Source organism: Salmo trutta, chromosome 37, assembly GCF_901001165.1.
Source record: "Salmo trutta chromosome 37, fSalTru1.1, whole genome shotgun sequence".
NCBI classification, from domain to species: Eukaryota; Metazoa; Chordata; class Actinopteri; order Salmoniformes; family Salmonidae; genus Salmo; species Salmo trutta.
In genome coordinates, this window is record NC_042993.1 from 9,287,883 (window position 1) to 9,309,907 (window position 22,025).

Below are 22,025 nucleotides of genomic sequence, written 5' to 3' on the forward strand. Positions count from 1 at the left end.
CATGTCCCCATGAGGACAAAGGCTATTTTAAGCTTAGGAGTTAGGTTTAGGGTTTGGGTAAGGGGTTAGTGGTTAGGTTTAGGAGTTAGGTTTGGGTAAGGGGTTAGTGGTTAGGTTTAGGAGTTAGGTTTGGGTAAGGGGTTAGTGGTTAGGGTTAGGAGTTAGGTTTGGGTAAGGGGTTAGTGGTTAGGTTTAGGGTTATGGGTTAAGGGTTATGGTTAGGGAAAATAGGATTTTGAATGGAAACTAATTTTAGGTCCCCACGAGGATAGAAAACATAACGTGTGTGTGTGTGTGATAGGGAAGCTGTGTCAGAGGTAGCAGATGTGCAGGATGGGAGGAGTCGTCCTCTGTGGTTGTGATATTACTGTAGGTTAGGCTCACATCCTCATGTCAGTAGGAACAGTTAGGGTCAATGAGGTACCATGTCCTTTTTTTGTTTTTTTTCACTCAATCAAACTGAGCAATGTATTACTTTATATTTCATTACACTCCTGTATGTTTAGTGCCTTGGAAATAATTGTTATGCATGTATGTTATACCTGAACCAAACTGCATGGAAATGCCTTTTACACCTGGACAGGAACAGGGCTTACAGCGAGTGCAACAGCACTATGTGATGTGGCCTTTCTCTTTCCCTTGTGTCCCCCAAACATTTTAGTGTCTGTACCTAATCAAGCCTCTACCTCCATTATCTCTCCCCTCCCTCCCTCCCTCTCTTGTTCCCTCTCTCTCTGACCTTACAAGGAAAGGCAGGCAGCGTTGATGTCATAGAATGAAGAATGTTGCAGGAATCCAGAGAGTGAGACAGGGAGAAACAGAGAGGACAGACAGGGGCTACTGCCTTACAGCAGTTTATGAACATACACAATGAGAAAGAGAGAGAGGTGGTGTTTACATAGTAATATACACATCCTGAGAGAAAGTCCAATGAGAAAGAACTTGTTTGGAAGGATGGTGTCATTCCTTTTCCATGGAGAGGGGGAGGGTCTAACAGCTGTAGGGGAACTGAGAGAGAGGGTTAGAGGAAAGTTAACAAGCACACTTTCTGTCTCGGTTTGGATCTACAGCTAGGGAAAAGGAGAAGGAAGAGAGATACTGTAGGGAGGGTAATAGTTTGCTCTCCCAACTGCACACATAGGTAAGAACAGATTTTACACTGATTATGAGTTATTCAATATTTTGTAGCCTTATCATTTCGGTCTAAGCAATGCTATAATCAGATTATGTGATTATATAGTTTTGGTGCATTGCAGAGTTTAAACAGTTAAGAAGATGTATGAAAGAACAATAGCAAAGTGCCTGGTACGATTATTACTCATCTACGGGTGCGGGTGTTCCGCTTTTTAGTCCACTGAGCAGTCCTTGTGCAAGGGGCGTATTTACACTTTTACAGCTTTTGATAGATTCCCGCTCGCTCACGACAAAGAAAAATTCGGAAGCTGTAACCGGAAGTACAGTTTAGGAGGAAAAGTTAGCTGGCTGATTAGCCAGACAGAAATCTCACATTCCTTTGAAAATAGATAAGGAAAGGGTGATGGCAACATCCATTTAGGGTACAGATAGACCTGCCGTTGAAGAATAAATAGAAAGGGGCCGGTTGAGGACGAGAAACGTGTCATCGAAGTAGAGAGAAGCGAGGAAGTAACGTTAGCCCTCTACAACCTCTGGCTAGCTACCAACTGTAGGGAGGCTGCTAGCCAGCAAACAATAGGTGAGTGCACTAACTAACCAGCATGTCTAGATAGATTGCGCTTTTATATGCAGCTATTATATACATTTGCCGTTTTGAAGTTATTTCAACACTGGGTTGTATGAAGGTGAATGCTAGACCAGGGCTATCAATACGGATTGACACACACTGCAATCCTATTGAATCAGGGTTAGATAGACTTTACCTACCTATGACTACATGGATGATTCATTGATGACCGTCGGATATTTTGTACATTGTGTGCTCAGTTGTTCTTAGCTGTCTTGAGTTTAGGAGACAGCTACCTACCATAGCTAATCAGAGGCATGCTGAAAGGTGGGTGGGGCGCTAATGCAATACGGTGGATTATGGTGTCCAGCATGGTTATCCATCAAGTTCCTACCAGCTGTTGTTTCATCCAAAATGGGATTCCATTGTTTGACAAGATGGTTGTTCTCACGCAAACCCACTGACTAAAATGTAAAGAGCGAATATAGATTTCAAACTTTGAGTGCTGTGTTAGTTTTCCAGCCCCATAGACAAGTGCAATTACAGGGAAAATCAACTCCAACTTTTTTTTTTTACCCCTTTTTTCCCCAATTTCGTGGTACATTTACATTTTAGTCATTTAGCAGACGCTCTTATCCAGAGCGACTTACAGTAGTGAATGCATACATTTCATATTTTTTTCTCCGTACTGGTCCCCTGTGGGAATCGAACCCACATCCTTGGCGTTGCAAACACCATGCTCTACCAACTGAGCTACACGGGACATATCCAATTGGTAGTAGTGACTGTCTTGTCTCAACGCTGCAACTCCCGTATGGACTCGGGAGAGGCGAAGGTCGAGAGCCATGCGTCCTCCGAAACGTTTGTGGAACGTTCCAACAGGAATCTGTTCCAAAAACTTTGTAAAGTACATTTACATTTTAGTCATTTAGCAGACGCTCTTATCCAGAGCGACTTACAGTAGTGAATGCATACATTTCATACAATTTCATACATTTTTTTCTGTGCTGGCCCCCCGTGGGAATCGAACCCACAACCCTGGCGTTGCAAACACCATGCTCTACCAACTGAGCTACAGGGAAGGCTACCAAGGGGGTGAATACTTTTGCAAGACACTGTAAATGCACAAGGTTGCCAACAAACAACGCATACAAAGTAGCATGATCAATTAACCTAGCTGCCGAATAGGCATCAACTCACCACGTAGCTTATTCTTAATGTTTGTCCACAGGCTAACAGAGTGAGGACAGACATTTTTCAGAATAAACGTGGTGAGTGAAACTTAATGAAATGGCCCACTCCCTACCCGGTATCTTATTCTGCCGCTATACAACTTTGTATGTGTTGTTTGTTGGCAACCTTGTAATTTACAAAGTTTTTGGAACAGATTCCTGTTGGAACGTATCACAAATTATACCCACCCATAACGTGGCTATATACAAGGGGTACCGAGTCCATGTGCAGGGTACAAGGTAATTGAGGTAGATATGTACATATAAGTAGGAATAAAGTGACAACAGGATAGATAATAAACAGTAGCAGCAGCGTATGTGATGAGTCAAAAAAAGGTAGTGCAAGGGTCAGATAGTCCGGGTAGCTATTTGGTTAACTATTTAACAGTCTTCTGGCTTGAGGATAGAAGCTGTTCGGGGTCCTGATGGTTGCAGATTTGGTGCATCGGTACTGCTTGCCATGCGGTAGTAGACTTGGGAGGCTGGAGTCTTTGACAGTTTTTTGGGCCTTCCACTTATTTTTTTCCTAGTTACACAGGGCTCCTAAAATAAAACATGTTGCATATGCGACCAAATCAGTCGCACTTTAGAGCCCTGAGTGGAATGATGGCACAAACCGACTGGTACCCAGGCTATCCTCATAATACTTAATGCATAACATGTCCCCAAATCTCGCTTCACTTGTCATTAAACTTGCTTGTTCAGAGTAAAGCAGGCTAGGTCTTACTACGTCTGTGTGCGTGACTGTTGTGGTGGGAGTCTGGGGATTCCATTCACAAGCGTGCCACAGCCATTTGACCTCTATAAGATCACTGTAAGATACAATTGTCATACGTCACCCATTCACTCAGTCAGTATAGCCTAACCTAGTATTACTGCCACGCTGTGAGGGAGATCCAAATCCCCTCTGAAAGGCTAGTAACCTGTAAGATCAGACTCAATTAGGAGCTTTGTCAGTGCATGAGTAACTCTCCCAGTCACAGTCACAGACAGACAGGCTTCCCAGCTAGAGCTGGGCGTGTCTGTGCTGAAACTCAGGGACAACGATGGAGCTTTAGCAACTGTAGGGTAGTCACTAGATGGTCATGCTAGAGAGGACAACACTGAAGTCAGAGCTGATGAGCAAGTAAGGAAGTATTTTGTTGTTGATTTAGGGCTAGGGTTATGGTAACCTTAGGGGTTAGGGTTAGGTGTTAGGGTTATGGTAACCTTAGGGGATAGGGTTAGGTGTTAGGGCTAGGGTTATGGTAACCTTAGGGGTTAGGGTTAGGTGTTAGGGTTATGGTAACCTTAGGGGATAGGGTTAGGTGTTAGGGTTAGGGTTATGGTAACCTTAGGGGATAGGGTTAGGTGTTAGGGTTAGGGTTATGGTAACCTTAGGGGATAGGGTTAGGTGTTAGGGTTAGGGTTATGGTAACCTTAGGGGATAGGGTTAGGGTTATGGTAACCTTAGGGGATAGGGTTAGGTGTTAGGGTTAGGGCTATGGTAACCTTAGGGGTTAGGGTTATGGTAACCTTAGGGGTTAGGGTTAGGGTTATGGTAACCTTAGGGGATAGGGTTAGGGTTATGGTAACCTTAGGTGTTAGGGTTAGGGTTATGGTAACCTTAGGGGATAGGGTTAGGTGTTAGGGTTAGGGTTATGGTAACCTTAGGGGATAGGGTTAGGTGTTAGGGTTAGGGCTATGGTAACCTTAGGGGATAGGGTTAGGGTTATGGTAACCTTAGGGGTTAGGGTTAGGTGTTAGGGTTAGGGTTATGGTAACCTTAGGGGTTAGGGTTAGGTGTTAGGGTTAGGGTTATGGTAACCTTAGGGGTTAGGGTTAGGTGTTAGGGTTAGGGTTATGGTAACCTTAGGGGATAGGGTTAGGGTTATGGTAACCTTAGGGGTTAGGGTTAGGTGTTAGGGTTAGGGTTATGGTAACCTTAGGGGATAGGGTTAGGTGTTAGGGTTAGGGTTATGGTAACCTTAGGGGTTAGGGTTAGGTGTTAGGGTTATGGTAACCTTAGGGGATAGGGTTAGGTGTTAGGGCTAGGGTTATGGTAACCTTAGGGGTTAGGGTTAGGTGTTAGGGTTATGGTAACCTTAGGGGATAGGGTTAGGTGTTAGGGTTAGGGTTATGGTAACCTTAGGGGATAGGGTTAGGTGTTAGGGTTAGGGTTATGGTAACCTTAGGGGATAGGGTTAGGTGTTAGGGTTAGGGTTATGGTAACCTTAGGGGTTAGGGTTAGGGTTATGGTAACCTTAGGGGATAGGGTTAGGTGTTAGGGTTAGGGTTATGGTAACCTTAGGGGTTAGGGTTATGGTAACCTTAGGGGATAGGGTTAGGTGTTAGGGTTAGGGCTATGGTAACCTTAGGGGTTAGGGTTATGGTAACCTTAGGGGTTAGGGTTAGGGTTATGGTAACCTTAGGGGATAGGGTTAGGGTTATGGTAACCTTAGGTGTTAGGGTTAGGGTTATGGTAACCTTAGGGGATAGGGTTAGGTGTTAGGGTTAGGGTTATGGTAACCTTAGGGGATAGGGTTAGGTGTTAGGGTTAGGGCTATGGTAACCTTAGGGGATAGGGTTAGGGTTATGGTAACCTTAGGGGTTAGGGTTAGGTGTTAGGGTTAGGGTTATGCTAACCTTAGGGGTTAGGGTTAGGTGTTAGGGTTATGGTAACCTTAGGGGTTAGGGTTAGGTGTTAGGGTTAGGGTTATGGTAACCTTAGGGGATAGGGTTAGGGTTATGGTAACCTTAGGGGTTAGGGTTAGGTGTTAGGGTTAGGGTTATGGTAACCTTAGGGGATAGGGTTAGGTGTTAGGGTTAGGGTTATGGTAACCTTAGGGGATAGGGTTAGGTGTTAGGGTTATGGTAACCTTAGGGGTTAGGGTTAGGTGTTAGGGTTAGGGTTATGGTAACCTTAGGGGATAGGGTTAGGGTTATGGTAACGTTAGGTGTTAGGGTCCAAGATAGTGGGGGGGGGATTGATACAGTTAAATATCGGGATATTCTTTTTGACGATGAATCGTTTTGACAATATCGCAATTTTATCAAATGATAATTTTTCCTTCATAGCTTGTACTCAATCTTTTTAAATAAGGAGCCAATTTGTTTTTAGCACTTTTATTTCCATGACTGATCAAAACTTGTTTTCTCATGGCTCTCTCTTGTCCTCCTGCAGCAGACGTATGGTGAGCAGTATGTTTGGAACATTGAGTCGCAATAAAATCACAGTATCGAATCGCAATACATATAGTATCATGAGAATCGTAATACATATAGAATCATGAGAATCGTAATAAATATAGAATCATGAGAATCGTAATACATATAGAATCATGAGAATCGTAATACATATAGAATCGTGAGAATCCTAATACATATAGAATCATGAGAATCGCAATACATATAGAATCATGAGAATCGTAATACATATAGAATCATGAGAATCGTAATAAATATAGAATCATGAGAATCGTAATACATATAGAATCATGAGAATCGTAATACATATAGAATCATGAGAATCGTAATACATATAGAATCATGAGAATCGTAATACATATAGAATCATGAGAATCGTAATACATATAGAATCATGAGAATCGTAATACATATAGAATCATGAGAATCGTAATACATATAGAATCATGAGAATCGTAATACATATAGAATCATGAGAATCCTAATACATATAGAATCATGAGAATCGTAATACATATAGAATCATGAGAATCCTAATACATATAGAATCATGAGAATCGTAATACATATAGAATCATGAGAATCGTAATACATATAGAATCATGAGAATCCTAATACATATAGAATCATGAGAATCGTAATACATATAGAATCATGAGAATCGTAATACATATAGAATCATGAGAATCGTAATACATATAGAATCATGAGAATCGTAATACATATAGAATCATGAGAATCCTAATACATATAGAATCATGAGAATCGCTATACATATAGAATCATGAGAATCGCTATACATATAGAATCATGAGAATCGCTATACATATAGAATCATGAGAATCGCTATACATATAGAATCATGAGAATCGCAATACATATAGAATCATGAGAATCCTAATACATATAGAATCATGAGAATCCTAATACATATAGAATCATGAGAATCCTAATACATATAGAATCATGAGAATCGTAATACATATAGAATCATGAGAATCGTAATACATATAGAATCATGAGAATCGTAATACATATAGAATCATGAGAATCGTAATACATATAGAATCATGAGAATCGTAATACATATAGAATCATGAGAATCCTAATACATATAGAATCATGAGAATCGTAATACATATAGAATCATGAGAATCGCTATACATATAGAATCATGAGAATCGCTATACATATAGAATCATGAGAATCGCAATACATATAGAATCATGAGAATCCTAATACATATAGAATCATGAGAATCCTAATACATATAGAATCATGAGAATCGTAATACATATAGAATCATGAGAATCGTAATACATATAGAATCATGAGAATCGTAATACATATAGAATCATGAGAATCGTAATACATATAGAATCATGAGAATCGTAATACATATAGAATCATGAGAATCGTAATACATATAGAATCATGAGAATCCTAATACATATAGAATCATGAGAATCCTAATACATATAGAATCATGAGAATCGTAATACATATAGAATCATGAGAATCGTAATACATATAGAATCATGAGAATCGTAATACATATAGAATCATGAGAATCCTAATACATATAGAATCATGAGAATCGCAATACATATAGAATCATGAGAATCGCAATACATATAGAATCATGAGAATCGCTATACATATAGAATCATGAGAATCGCTATACATATAGAATCATGAGAATCGCTATACATATAGAATCATGAGAATCGTAATGCATATAGAATCATGAGAATCGTAATATATATAGAATCGTGAGAATCGTAATACATATAGAATCGTGAGAATCGTAATACATATAGAATCGTGAGAATCGTAATACATATAGAATCGTGAGAATCGTAATACATATAGAATCGTGAGAATCGTAATACATATAGAATCGTGAGAATCGTAATACATATAGAATCGTGAGAATCGTAATACATATAGAATCGTGAGAATCGTAATACATATAGAATCGTGAGAATCGTAATACATATAGAATCGTGAGAATCGTAATACATATAGAATCATGAGAATCGTAATACATATAGAATCATGAGAATCGTACTACATATAGAATCGTAAAATACATATAGAATCATGAGAATCGTAATACATATAGAATCATGAGAATCGTACTACATATAGAATCGTAATACATATAGAATCATGAGAATCGTAATACATATAGAATCGTGAGAATCGTAATACATATAGAATCATGAGAATCGTACTACATATAGAATCGTCACCTAATTATTGTGATAATATCATATCGTGAGGTCCCTGGCAATTGCCAGCCCTAGAGCCTTTCAGAATCAAGTGCTTCTGCCTGTTTTATACTCCGCGTCTGCATTCCAAAGCGATCGCCCCCAAGCAGCTTGTTGGCTTGTCATTAGTGTTCTTACTGGTCTGGCACAGTCTCTATTGTTGGTGTTGTTTCTCTCAGGTGAACAGCCAGTGATAAAACAACAGTGTACCGTAAGTGTTTAGTGTTATAGTTCCATCCATCCGCATCCAACACAGAACGATGCTTCAATCGATGTCTGGGCCTTGATACCATCTCAAATATCATCTCCTCTACAAAATGAATTGTCTTCTAATCCTCCTTTGTAGACCGACGACCAACCGACCATGTGGAAATCATAACGTTCTCGATAAGCTATGAGCTATTATTTACAGTAGACGGTTTGCACGAGTTTAGCGCTCTCTCTGCACACATGATGTTCCCTCACAGCCAAGCTGTAAAACTAGTTAAGATGATGAAATACAGAGCGTGGTGATGTCATCCAACTGAAATGATAGGAGGGAGCTTTGGGGGGTGGGAGGGGGTGGGGGGGTGTTGAGGTAGAGAGTGATTTAGGGAGTGAAAGGGGGAGCAGATTGGAGACAGAGGGAAAGGGAAAAGCAGACCATGGTGTTGATGATGTCATTCAACTGAAGAGCCAAACGTTCTCACCATGGGTCTCATCATCTCTGGATCCAATTTCACAATGGTTTACTTTAGTTAGGCTTAGGGGACTGTCCGGGAGGAGCCTGCAGCTGACCTCACCATATAAAACCATTAGCCAGGTCTACAGCCACATGGAATCTGTGGGGAATGGTTTTTGTCAATGCCTTTACAGTTGGTTGAGTAGTGAATAAGTAATACATCATAAAAAATAACTTGACTTATGTTGGATGATGTTTATAACGGTATTTTGTTTTTTTAATTCCTCAAATAGGGTGGTCTATTTCCAGGGGCACGATGAGGAACGTTTGCCCCTAGCATGTCTCAGTCCCGTGACTGTCTCATGCATTATCCCCAGAGCTTTTCTACAGCAGGCTATCTAATATAATGAGACACTTTTAAATGAGAGCACTAGAACAAATAAGCCTAGTTCTCTGCCTCCACTTAGTGTAGAGCGCTGGCTCTCTAGAAAGATAGAAAGCCTTTAGATCAAAGCCTAGTAATATTTCCCTCAGAACTGAACAGTCTGCTGGTATCCAATGCACTGGCCCTCATTAGCAGAGGTTTCAACAGGGTTCTATTGGCCAAGGAGAGCAGGTTTCTGTCTGACGGAGGATATTACAGGGGAGGTCTGCTCTGCTTGATGCAGAGAGGAGCCAACGCTTTGACAGTGGAGCGTTGGACTATTACTCGGTTGGACTTTTACAGGCAGTTTCGTCTTGGAAATATAAGACAGCTAGCTAGCCTACAGGCTATAGCAAGCTGTGCTAGGGCGGGCAGCCAGATTGGTTGATGCTGTGCTAGGGCGGGCAGCCAGATTGGTTGATGCTGTGCTAGGGCGGGCAGCCAGATTGGTTGATGCTGTGCTAGGGCGGGCAGCCAGATTGGTTGATGCTGTGCTAGGGCGGGCAGCCAGATTGGTTGATGCTGTGCTAGGGCGGGCAGCCAGATTGGTTGATGCTGTGCTAGGGCGGGCAGCCAGATTGGTTGATGCTGTGCTAGGGCGGGCAGCCAGATTGGTTGATGCTGTGCTAGGGCGGGCAGCCAGATTGGTTGATGCTGTGCTAGGGCGGGCAGCCAGATTGGTTGATGCTGTGCTAGGGCGGGCAGCCAGATTGGTTGATGCTGTGCTAGGGCGGGCAGCCAGATTGGTTGATGCTGTGCTAGGGCGGGCAGCCAGATTGGTTGATGCTGTGCTAGGGCGGGCAGCCAGATTGGTTGATGCTGTGCTAGGGCGGGCAGCCAGATTGGTTGATGCTGTGCTAGGGCGGGCAGCCAGATTGGTTGATGCTGTGCTAGGGCGGGCAGCCAGATTGGTTGATGCTGTGCTAGGGCGGGCAGCCAGATTGGTTGATGCTGTGCTAGGGCGGGCAGCCAGATTGGTTGATGCTGTGCTAGGGCGGGCAGCCAGATTGGTTGATGCTGTGCTAGGGCGGGCAGCCAGATTGGTTGATGTCCCCTTTGGTCATTTGCCTTTAATATTTCATCCTGCTCTTCTCTGCATTATTTAACAGTAAGTCCATTTTGAAAATAGAAAAGTTTTAGCAGTTTGAGGCTTTTTGTTGCTTACTTTGAAGGGGCTTGTGAGTGCAAATATCATATCTTCTCTCTTTGGCTTCCTGTCAGCATTTTAACTGTTAAAGTACGAAGTTATGAGTGAATTGTAGAAAACGCTGTGTTTTACAGAGGATCCTAGCAAACAAAGTTAGCTTACTTATGCTGTTTTTTTCTTCATACTGTGTTGAGGCCTGAGTCAGCATATCAGGAATACTTTCACCCACGGTTAATGTCTTTATCTTGTCAGAACTTGTGTCCAGGCCCCCAAGTCACAGCTACATGCAATGTGGAAACCTCAATTTCAAACTGAAAAACTATTTAAGAAATGTGTGTTAAGGTAACTGTCAAGTGAAAATTTCACTTTTTAACGTTTATATTCTGTTAACTCGTCCTATACTCGTATTTGCAACCAAAGCGTAAATTGGAGAAAAAAACACTTTAAAAAACCTTCCTCCAACTTGTATCTCACAGACCCTTTATAAAAAGGTGCCTGTTATTTACTCCTAGAACATGGTGTCATGTTGGCTGATTGGCTGAGCTTGAGTCAGCAGTCTACTTGCCTTAATATTTTGAATGGCCAGTATTCACCATCCAACACAGAAAAGCTGCTTTTTAACATACTTAATACAAATGAAATAACTATTTCACTCATATTATAATTAATTATAGGTAATATTTCCTAGAAATCTGGTAACACTGGGAAGGAAGTTACGTTAAGTTTCTTATGAAACTGACATGGCGTAATATTATAGTCAAGTCTGAGTGGTAAATGATTCCCCGCCTAAAGGCTGATTCAGATCATAGAGGAAAGAAACCGTCGCCCGCATCACAAACCCACATCGGAGCATGTACTAGGCTAGTTCTGGGCCACTGCTTTTCCTTCCAAAACAAACCAGGCCTGAGGAAACCCATGTATATTATCACTATGGCAATGGTTCTTAACTATGTTGTTGCTCTAACAAAAGCATTTCACATTATGGACAAAACCATGTTTCTAGACATAACCCATTAGGCTTACACTGCGTGGATAATTATTAGGCAAGTGAGTATTCTGATCTTATTGTTTCTATTCACATTTTCGAACTCCAAACCATATAAAGTTGAATGCTTATTGGATTTAATCATTTTCAGGTGATATGTATTTGTGTAATGAGGGAGGGTGTGGCGAAGGTGAATAACACCTTATATCAAGGTGTGCATAATTATTAGGCAGCCTCATTACCTCAGGTAAAATGGGCCAAAAAAGAGATTTAACTGACACTGAAAAGCCAAAAATGTAAAATGCCTTTCAGACGGATGCAACACTCTTAAAATAGCTAAACTATTGAGGTGTGACCACCGGACAATCAAACGTTTTGTTGCGAATAGTCAACTGGGGCGCAAAAAACGCATGGGGAAGAAAAGGCACAAATTAACTGCAAAAGACTTGAGAATAATTAAACATCAAACTACCAGGAACCCATTATCCTCCAGTGCCACCGTATTCCAGAACTGCAACCTACCTGGCATGTTCAGAAGTACAAGGTGTCAAGTGCTCAGAGACATGGCCAAGGTCAAGAAGACTGAAACAAGACCACCACTGAATAAGATTCACAAGTTGAAGCGTCAAGATTGGGCAAAGAAATACCTGAAGACAGATTTTTCAAAGGTTTTATGGACAGATGAAATGAAAGTGACTCTTCACAGACCAAATGGATGGGCCCGTAGCTGGATCAGTAATGGACACAGGGCACCAATTTGAGTCAGGTGCCAGCAAGGTGAAGGAGGGGTACTGGTATGGGCTGCTATCATTGAGGATGAGGTAGTTGGACCTTTTCGGGTTAAAGATGGACTGAAACTCAACTCCCAAACCTACTGCCAGTTTCTGGAAGATTCTTTCGTAGAAATTATTTTTGTAATTTAGTTGCCTAATAATTCTGCACACTAATAGTTGCCTAATAATTCTGCACATTTATATATTTCCCTGAGAAAGACAAAACTCACTTTTCCTTTGTGAAACATTCAGGTTTGAGGTTCAGTAACATTTTGGATTGACTGAGAGCATTGTGTTTGTTCAACAATAAAATGTATCCCGAGGAATACAATTTGCCTAATTGTGCACGCAGTGTATTTATTTTTTCCACATTTTGTTACATTACAGCCTTATTCTAAAATGGATTAAATTGTTTTTTTTACCATCAATCTACACACAATAGCCCATAATGACGAAGCTAAAACAGATTTTTAGAAATGTTTGCTAATTTATTAAAAATAAAAATCTGAAATATCACATTTACTTAAGTATTCAGACCCTTTAGTCAGTACTTTGTTGAAGCACCTTTATCAGCAATTACAGCCTTGGGTCTTGGGTATGACGCTACAAGCTTGGCACACCTGTATTTGGGGAGTTTCTCCCATTCTTCTCTGCAGATCCTCTCAAGCTCTGTCAGGTTGGATGGGGAGCGTCGCCGCACAGCTATTTTCAGGCCTCTCCAGAGATGTGCGATCGGGTTCAAGTCCGGGCTCTGGCTGGGCCACTCAAGAACATTTAGAAACTTGTCCTGAAGCCACTCATGCATTGTCTTGGCTGTGTGCTTAGGGTTGTTGTCCTGTTGGAAGTTGAACCTTTGCCCCAGTCTGAGGTCCTGAGCACTCTGGAGCAGGTTTTCATCAAGGATCTCTCTGTACTTTACTCTGTTCATCTTTCCCTCAATCCTGACTAGTCTCCCAGTCCCTGCCACTGAAATACATCCTCACAGCATGATGCTGCCACCACCATGCTTAACCATAGGGATGGCGCCAGGTTTCCTCCAGACGTGACGCTTGGCATTCATGCCAAAGACTTCAATCTTGGTTTTATCAGATGAGAGAATCTTGTTTCTCATGGTCTGAGAGTTCTTTAGGTGCCTTTTGGCAAACTCCAACATGGCTGTGCCTTTTACTGAGGAGTGGCTTCAATCTGGCCACTCTACCATAAAGACCTGATTGGTGGAGTGCTGCAGAGATGGTTGTCCTTCTGATGGTTCTCCCTCCCTGACCAAGGCCCTTCTCCCCCGATTGCTCAGTTTGGCTAGGCGGCCAGCTCTAGGAAGAGTCTTGGTGGTTCCAAACTTCTTCCATTTAAGAATGATGGAGGCCACCGTGTTCTTGGGGACTTTCAATGTTGCAGAAATGTTTTGGTACACTTTCCCTGATCTGTGCCTCGACTCAATCCTGTCTCGGAGCTCTATGGACAATTCCTTTGACCTTATGGCTTGGTTTATGCTCTGACATGCACTGTCAACTGTGGGCCCTTATATAGACAGGTGTGTGCCTTTCCAAATCATGTCCAATCAACTGAATTTACCACAGGTGGACGCCAATCAAGTTGTAGAAACATCTTAAGGATGATCACTGGAAACAGGATGCACCTGAGCTTAATTTGGAGTTTCATAGCAAACTGTGTGAATGCTTATTTACAGAAGGTATGTGTTTTAAAAAATATATATTTTCAAAAAAACTTTTCCTTTGTAATTATGTGGTATTGTGTGTGGAATGATGAGAGGGGAAATTATTTAATCAATTTTAGAATAAGGCTGTAACTTAACAAAGTGTGGAAAGGGGTAATTAGTCCGAATGAATTTATACTCTGTAGGGCACTATGACAGCCTAGCGTTAGACAGGTACTGAGAAAGAAACCAAGAGAGGTACTGAGAAAGAGGGCCACGTCTCTGTTTAACCAGGGGTCACCTACAGGGCCACGTCTCTGTTTAACCAGGGGTCACCTACAGGGCCACGTCTCTGTTTAACCAGGGGTCACCTACAGGGCCACGTCTCTGTTTAACCAGGGGTCACCTACAGGGCCACGTCTCTGTTTAACCAGGGGTCACCTACAGGGCCACGTCTCTGTTTAACCAGGGGTCACCTACAGGGCCACGTCTCTGTTTAACCAGGGGTCACCTACAGGGCCACGTCTCTGTTTAACCAGGGGTCACCTACAGGGCCACGTCTCTGTTTAACCAGGGGTCACCTACACGGCCACGTCTCTGTTTAACCAGGGGTCACCTACAGGGCCACGTCTCTGTTTAACCAGGGGTCACCTACAGGGCCACGTCTCTGTTTAACCAGGGGTCACCTACAGGGCCACGTCTCTGTTTAACCAGGGGTCACCTACAGGGCCACGTCTCTGTTTAACCAGGGGTCACCTACAGGGCCACGTCTCTGTTTAACCAGGGGTCACCTACAGGGCCACAGGAGTTTGGGGAATCTGAGATATAGCCGCTGTGGTAACGTCAGCATTTTTAACCACAAACACGTGAGGTAAATATTTGAGCTAACCCGTTGAATGACCCTCTCCTTGACGTAGCTCACATGAACATGTTATGATGGTCCGACCCGGTCATCCCTATAGTAAGCCATGCTGTAGTTTTCAACTGTTTTTATTACAATGAAAAGTTTCATACTGAGAGTTGACCTTGAAGCAGCTATAAGTGCTGCTATGGTTACAGTATGCCTCTCTCTATACTAAGCCTAAGGAGTGGCTAGTGTGTATTTACAATCTAGGGCGAGGTACACTCTTTCAGAGGTGTGTGTGTGTGTGTGTGTGTCTGTGCACGCATGCTTTGGAGGTTCTCTCCTGTAGTTAGGCTGCAGGTTTGTTAGATCCTTTGTTGATGTGTCCCCACTAATTCACCAAAGAAAAATATTCCCCTACTGTTTCAAAAGCTTTGTGTGCTCACCTCAGATAAGCTAATGCTCTATGTTTCATTTCTATATCAAAGGTTTATTTTAGCTTCGCTGTTATCCTTTTTACAGCTGGCCTCCAGGTTTGCTAGACCTCCTCTGTAACACAGCCATCTCTTTAACAGTTGGCAGCCTCCCTACAGCTCATTTGAGTTTATGTTGATTTGGAATGGATTGTGTTTGTCCTCTTCTAAATTGTTGTAATAAACCAATATTGTCATTAACAACAGCTGTTCTCCTCTTCCCTCCTCAGACAGTAAAAAGACAACATGGCTGACTCCAGCGGCAGTAAGCCCTTCATGGTGACTTCCTCCATCAACCTCAAAGTCACCACCCCCTCCTTCTACAACCAGCCAAAGAAGTTTGCCTCGGTCAACCCGCCACGCCCCAAAAGCCAGTCCGACCCGTCGCCTCCCCCAGGCTCAACTCCTCCCCCAGGTCCTTCTCCTCCCCCCAGTCTGGTCTCAACACGCGGTGTCGGCACAGCTGTCATTGGTCGAGTTGGAGTGATGCCTCCACCCCCACCATCGCTCTGCGAAGGTGATTGGCCGTTTTCGTTTGTCATTTTGTAAACATTTATCCCATGCATCTAGTTGTCTGGTTCAATGTGACCCCTGACTCCTTCACTTGAACTCTTTCCCTTCACAGTGCAGATGTGAAGTAACTGGATAGGTGTAAAAAAAATATGGTGGTAGAGGTTAGGGGAAGTGGCTAGGGGTTGTTTTAGGACTGAACTTATCTCGCAACAGAAGCATCAAGCATGTTTGTTTCTGCTAAAACAAGGATGTTGGGTCCCAGAGTTTGAGCCTGGTGTTAGCAACCCAACAGATTGGTAGACTGCTACATGGCCCTTATCCTGTTAATGAAACTCACCCTTCCTGTTTCTCACACACACTAATCACTGCATTTAAAGGGATACTACTGGATTCTGTTTTTCTACTTATCCCTTTAAGCCTATTTTCTTGACAGTATCATTTCACTGTCTCTGTGTGTAGAAACTGTATTGTCATGTAGTTCCCTTGAATGAATGTCTGGGTGGGTGGGTACAGTGAATAGATGTGCAGGTTGTGAATGAATGTCTGGGTGGGTGGGTACAGTGAATAGATGACAGGTTGTGAATGAATGTCTGGGTGGGTGGGTACAGTGAATAGATGACAGGTTGTGAATGAATGTCTGGGTGGGTACAGTGAATAGATGACATGTTGTGAATGAATGTCTGGGTGGGTGGGTACAGTGAATAGATGACAGGTTGTGAATGAATGTCTGGGTGGGTGGGTACAGTGAATAGATGACAGGTTGTGAATGAATGTCTGGGTGGGTGGGTACAGTGAATAGATGACAGGTTATGAATGAATGTCTGGGTGGGTGGGTACAGTGAATAGATGACAGGTTGTGAATGAATGTCTGGGTGGGTGGGTACAGTGAATAGATGACAGGTTGTGAATGAATGTCTGGGTGGGTGGGTACAGTGAATAGATGACAGGTTGTGAATGAATGTCTGGGTGGGTGGGTACAGTGAATAGATGACAGGTTGTGAATGAATGTCTGGGTGGGTGGGTACAGTGAATAGATGACAGGTTGTGAATGAATGTCTGGGTGGGTGGGTACAGTGAATAGATGACAGGTTGTGAATGAATGTCTGGGTGGGTGGGTACAGTGAATAGATGACAGGTTGTGAATGAATGTCTGGGTGGGTGGGTACAGGGAATAGATGACAGGTTGTGAATGAATGTCTGGGTGGGTGGGTACAGTGAATATATGACAGGTTGTGAATGAATGTCTGGGTGGGTGGGTACAGTGAATAGATGACAGGTTGTGAATGAATGTCTGGGTGGGTGGGTACAGTGAATAGATGACAGGTTGTGAATGAATGTCTGGGTGGGTACAGTGAATAGATGACAGGTTGTGAATGAATGTCTGGGTGGGTACAGTGAATAGATGACAGGTTGTGAATGAATGTCTGGGTGGGTGGGTGGGTACAGTGAATAGATGACAGGTTGTGAATGAATGTCTGGGTGGGTACAGTGAATAGATGACAGGTTGTGAATGAATGTCTGGGTGGGTGGGTACAGTGAATAGATGACAGGTTGTGAATGAATGTCTGGGTGGGTGGGTACAGTGAATAGATGACAGGTTGTGAATGAATGTCTGGGTGGGTGGGTACAGTGAATAGATGACAGGTTGTGAATGAATGTCTGGGTGGGTGGGTACAGTGAATAGATGACAGGTTGTGAATGAATGTCTGGGTGGGTGGGTACAGTGAATAGATGGCAGGTTATGAATGAATGTCTGGGTGGGTGGGTACAGTGAATAGATGACAGGTTGTGAATGAATGTCTGGGTGGGTGGGTACAGTGAATAGATGACAGGTTGTGAATGAATGTCTGGGTGGGTGGGTACAGTGAATAGATGACAGGTTGTGAATGAATGTCTGGGTGGGTGGGTACAGTGAATAGATGACAGGTTGTGAATGAATGTCTGGGTGGGTGGGTACAGTGAATAGATGACAGGTTGTGAATGAATGTCTGGGTGGGTGGGTACAGTGAATAGATGACAGGTTGTGAATGAATGTCTGGGTGGGTGGGTACAGTGAATAGATGACAGGTTGTGAATGAATGTCTGGGTGGGTGGGTGGGTACAGTGAATAGATGACAGGTTGTGAATGAATGTCTGGGTGGGTGGGTACAGTGAATAGATGACAGGTTGTGATTGAATGTCTGGGTGGGTGGGTACAGTGAATAGATGACAGGTTGTGAATGAATGTCTGGGTGGGTGGGTACAGTGAATAGATGACAGGTTGTGAATGAATGTCTGGGTGGGTGGGTACAGTGAATAGATGACAGGTTGTGAATGAATGTCTGGGTGGGTGGGTACAGTGAATAGATGACAGGTTGTGAATGAATGTCTGGGTGGGTACAGTGAATAGATGACAGGTTTTGAATGAATTATAGAACGTTTAAAAACCATTGGATTGCCATGCCTTTGATTTAACCAATCACCCCTCCCCGTTTCTATTAGACTTCCCGCCCCCTCCTCCTCCGTTGGACGATGAGCTGCCAGCCCCTCCCCCCAACTGTGCAACCACACCCCCAGCCTCTGATGCCCCTCCCCCTGCCTTCCCTCCCCCTCCCGCGGTGGATGACCTGCCCCTCCCCCCCGCCCCGCCTGAGGAGAATCCCTGTCTCCCCCTTTCCCTGTCTCCCCTACCTCCACCACCCCCTCCCCCTCTCCCAGTCTCTGGTCCCAGCAGTGTCCCCAGTGCTGGGGAGAACTCTCAGGTGAGTCTGGAATGCGTTCTGTATTATCATAAGAATGGAATGCGTTCTGTATTATAAACTGGGTGGTTCGAGCCCTGAATGCTGATTGGCTAACAGCTGTGGTATATGAGACCGTATACCACGGGTTTGACAAAACATTTATTTTTACTGCTCTAATTACATTGGTAACCAGTTTATAATAGCAATAAGGCACCTTGGGGGTTTGTGATATATGGCCAATATACCACGGCTAAGGTCTGTCCAGGCATTCCGCGTTGCGTCGTGCCTAAGAACAGCCCTTAGCGTTGGTATATTGGCAATATACCACACCCCTTCGTGCCTTATTGCTAAAATATAGAACTTTCCATAAGGTCCCAAAGCACTTGTCATTGTATTAGTGTAGTTGTGTTGGATGACGGCCAGAACTCTCATCCACACATCTACTACCATGGTGGATGTCCCCAGTAAGCTGATGTGTTGGATGACGGCCAGAACTCTCATCCACACATCTACTACCATGGTGGATGTCCCCAGTAAGCTGATGTGTTGGATGACGGCCAGAACTCTCATCCACACATCTACTACCATGGTGGATGTCCCCAGTAAGCTGATGTGTTGGATGATGGCCAGAACTCTCATCCACACATCTACTACCATGGTGGATGTCCCCAGTAAGCTGATGTGTTGGATGATGGCCAGAACTCTCATCCACACATCTACTACCATGGTGGATGTCCCCAGTAAGCTGATGTGTTGGATGACGGCCAGAACTCTCATCCACACATCTACTACCATGGTGGATGTCCCCAGTAAGCTGATGTGTTGGATGACGGCCAGAACTCTCATCCACACATCTACTACCATGGTGGATGTCCCCAGTAAGCTGATGTGTTGGATGATGGCCAGAACTCTCATCCACACATCTACTACCATGGTGGATGTCCCCAGTAAGCTGATGTGTTGGATGACGGCCAGAACTCTCATCCACACATCTACTACCATGGTGGATGTCCCCAGTAAGCTGATGTGTTGGATGATGGCCAGAACTCTCATCCACACATCTACTACCATGGTGGATGTCCCCAGTAAGCTGATGTGTTGGATGATGGCCAGAACTCTCATCCACACATCTACTACCATGGTGGATGTCCCCAGTAAGCTGATGTGTTGGATGACGGCCAGAACTCTCATCCACACATCTACTACCATGGTGGATGTCCCCAGTAAGCTGATGTGTTGGATGACGGCCAGAACTCTCATCCACACATCTACTACCATGGTGGATGTCCCCAGTAAGCTGATGTGTTGGATGACGGCCAGAACTCTCATCCACACATCTACTACCATGGTGGATGTCCCCAGTAAGCTGATGTGTTGGATGACAGCCAGAACTCTCATCCACACATCTACTACCATGGTGGATGTCCCCAGTAAGCTGATGTGTTGGATGACGGCCAGAACTCTCATCCACACATCTACTACCATGGTGGATGTCCCCAGTAAGCTGATGTGTTGGATGATGGCCAGAACTCTCATCCACACATCTACTACCATGGTGGATGTCCCCAGTAAGCTGATGTGTTGGATGACGGCCAGAACTCTCATCCACACATCTACTACCATGGTGGATGTCCCCAGTAAGCTGATGTGTTGGATGACGGCCAGAACTCTCATCCACACATCTACTACCATGGTGGATGTCCCCAGTAAGCTGATGTGTTGGATGACGGCCAGAACTCTCATCCACACATCTACTACCATGGTGGATGTCCCCAGTAAGCTGATGTGTTGGATGACGGCCAGAACTCTCATCCACACATCTACTACCATGGTGGATGTCCCCAGTAAGCTGATGTGTTGGATGACGGCCAGAACTCTCATCCACACATCTACTACCATGGTGGATGTCCCCAGTAAGCTGATGTGTTGGATGACGGCCAGAACTCTCATCCACACATCTACTACCATGGTGGATGTCCCCAGTAAGCTGATGTGTTGGATGACGGCCAGAACTCTCATCCACACATCTACTACCATGGTGGATGTCCCCAGTAAGCTGATGTGTTGGATGACGGCCAGAACTCTCATCCACACATCTACTACCATGGTGGATGTCCCCAGTAAGCTGATGTGTTGGATGACGGCCAGAACTCTCATCCACACATCTACTACCATGGTGGATGTCCCCAGTAAGCTGATGTGTTGGATGACGGCCAGAACTCTCATCCACACATCTACTACCATGGTGGATGTCCCCAGTAAGCTGATGTGTTGGATGACGGCCAGAACTCTCATCCACACATCTACTACCATGGTGGATGTCCCCAGTAAGCTGATGTGTTGGATGACGGCCAGAACTCTCATCCACACATCTACTACCATGGTGGATGTCCCCAGTAAGCTGATGTGTTGGATGACGGCCAGAACTCTCATCCACACATCTACTACCATGGTGGATGTCCCCAGTAAGCTGATGTGTTGGATGACGGCCAGAACTCTCATCCACACATCTACTACCATGGTGGATGTCCCCAGTAAGCTGATGTGTTGGATGACGGCCAGAACTCTCATCCACACATCTACTACCATGGTGGATGTCCCCAGTAAGCTGATGTGTTGGATGACGGCCAGAACTCTCATCCACACATCTACTACCATGGTGGATGTCCCCAGTAAGCTGATGTGTTGGATGACGGCCAGAACTCTCATCCACACATCTACTACCATGGTGGATGTCCCCAGTAAGCTGATGTGTTGGATGACGGCCAGAACTCTCATCCACACATCTACTACCATGGTGGATGTCCCCAGTAAGCTGATGTGTTGGATGACGGCCAGAACTCTCATCCACACATCTACTACCATGGTGGATGTCCCCAGTAAGCTGATGTGTTGGATGACGGCCAGAACTCTCATCCACACATCTACTACCATGGTGGATGTCCCCAGTAAGCTGATGTGTTGGATGATGGCCAGAACTCTCATCCACACATCTACTACCATGGTGGATGTCCCCAGTAAGCTGATGTGTTGGATGACGGCCAGAACTCTCATCCACACATCTACTACCATGGTGGATGTCCCCAGTAAGCTGATGTGTTGGATGACGGCCAGAACTCTCATCCACACATCTACTACCATGGTGGATGTCCCCAGTAAGCTGATGTGTTGGATGATGGCCAGAACTCTCATCCACACATCTACTACCATGGTGGATGTCCCCAGTAAGCTGATGTGGAAGTCTATTGCCTAACGTGATCTGAGTGCTTAAGTTCTGATCCATGCAAATCAGTTACATTCTGTCCTATCAGTACACTTCTGTGCACATTCCCCATTGACACAATTGTATCATTTAGGTGGCAGTTGGAGTTTGCTACATATTTCAAGTCAAGATTCAAACCATCATCCTCTCTCTCTCTCCCTCCCCCCTTCTTTCTC

At 44.0% G+C, this 22,025-nt stretch overlaps 1 protein-coding gene across 3 annotated transcripts in view; it reads left to right on the plus strand.

Moving 5' to 3' along the window:
• Window positions 1-765: 765 nt before the first annotated feature.
• The window catches only part of LOC115177399 (zyxin), a 30,340-nt gene continuing 9,080 nt past the window's right edge, over window positions 766-22,025 (plus strand). Inside the window, exons 1-3 of one of the 3 annotated variants that reach the window (XM_029738138.1) lie at window positions 766-1,141; window positions 15,585-15,871; window positions 18,349-18,608. In XM_029738138.1, coding sequence (XP_029593998.1) covers window positions 15,601-15,871; window positions 18,349-18,608 — 531 coding nt within the window. In that variant the 5' untranslated portion in view covers window positions 766-1,141; window positions 15,585-15,600. Of the gene's footprint in view, window positions 1,142-1,183; window positions 1,715-15,584; window positions 15,872-18,348; window positions 18,609-22,025 lie in introns of those variants that run through there. The other 2 variants (XM_029738136.1, XM_029738137.1) reach the window with 2 other exon arrangements.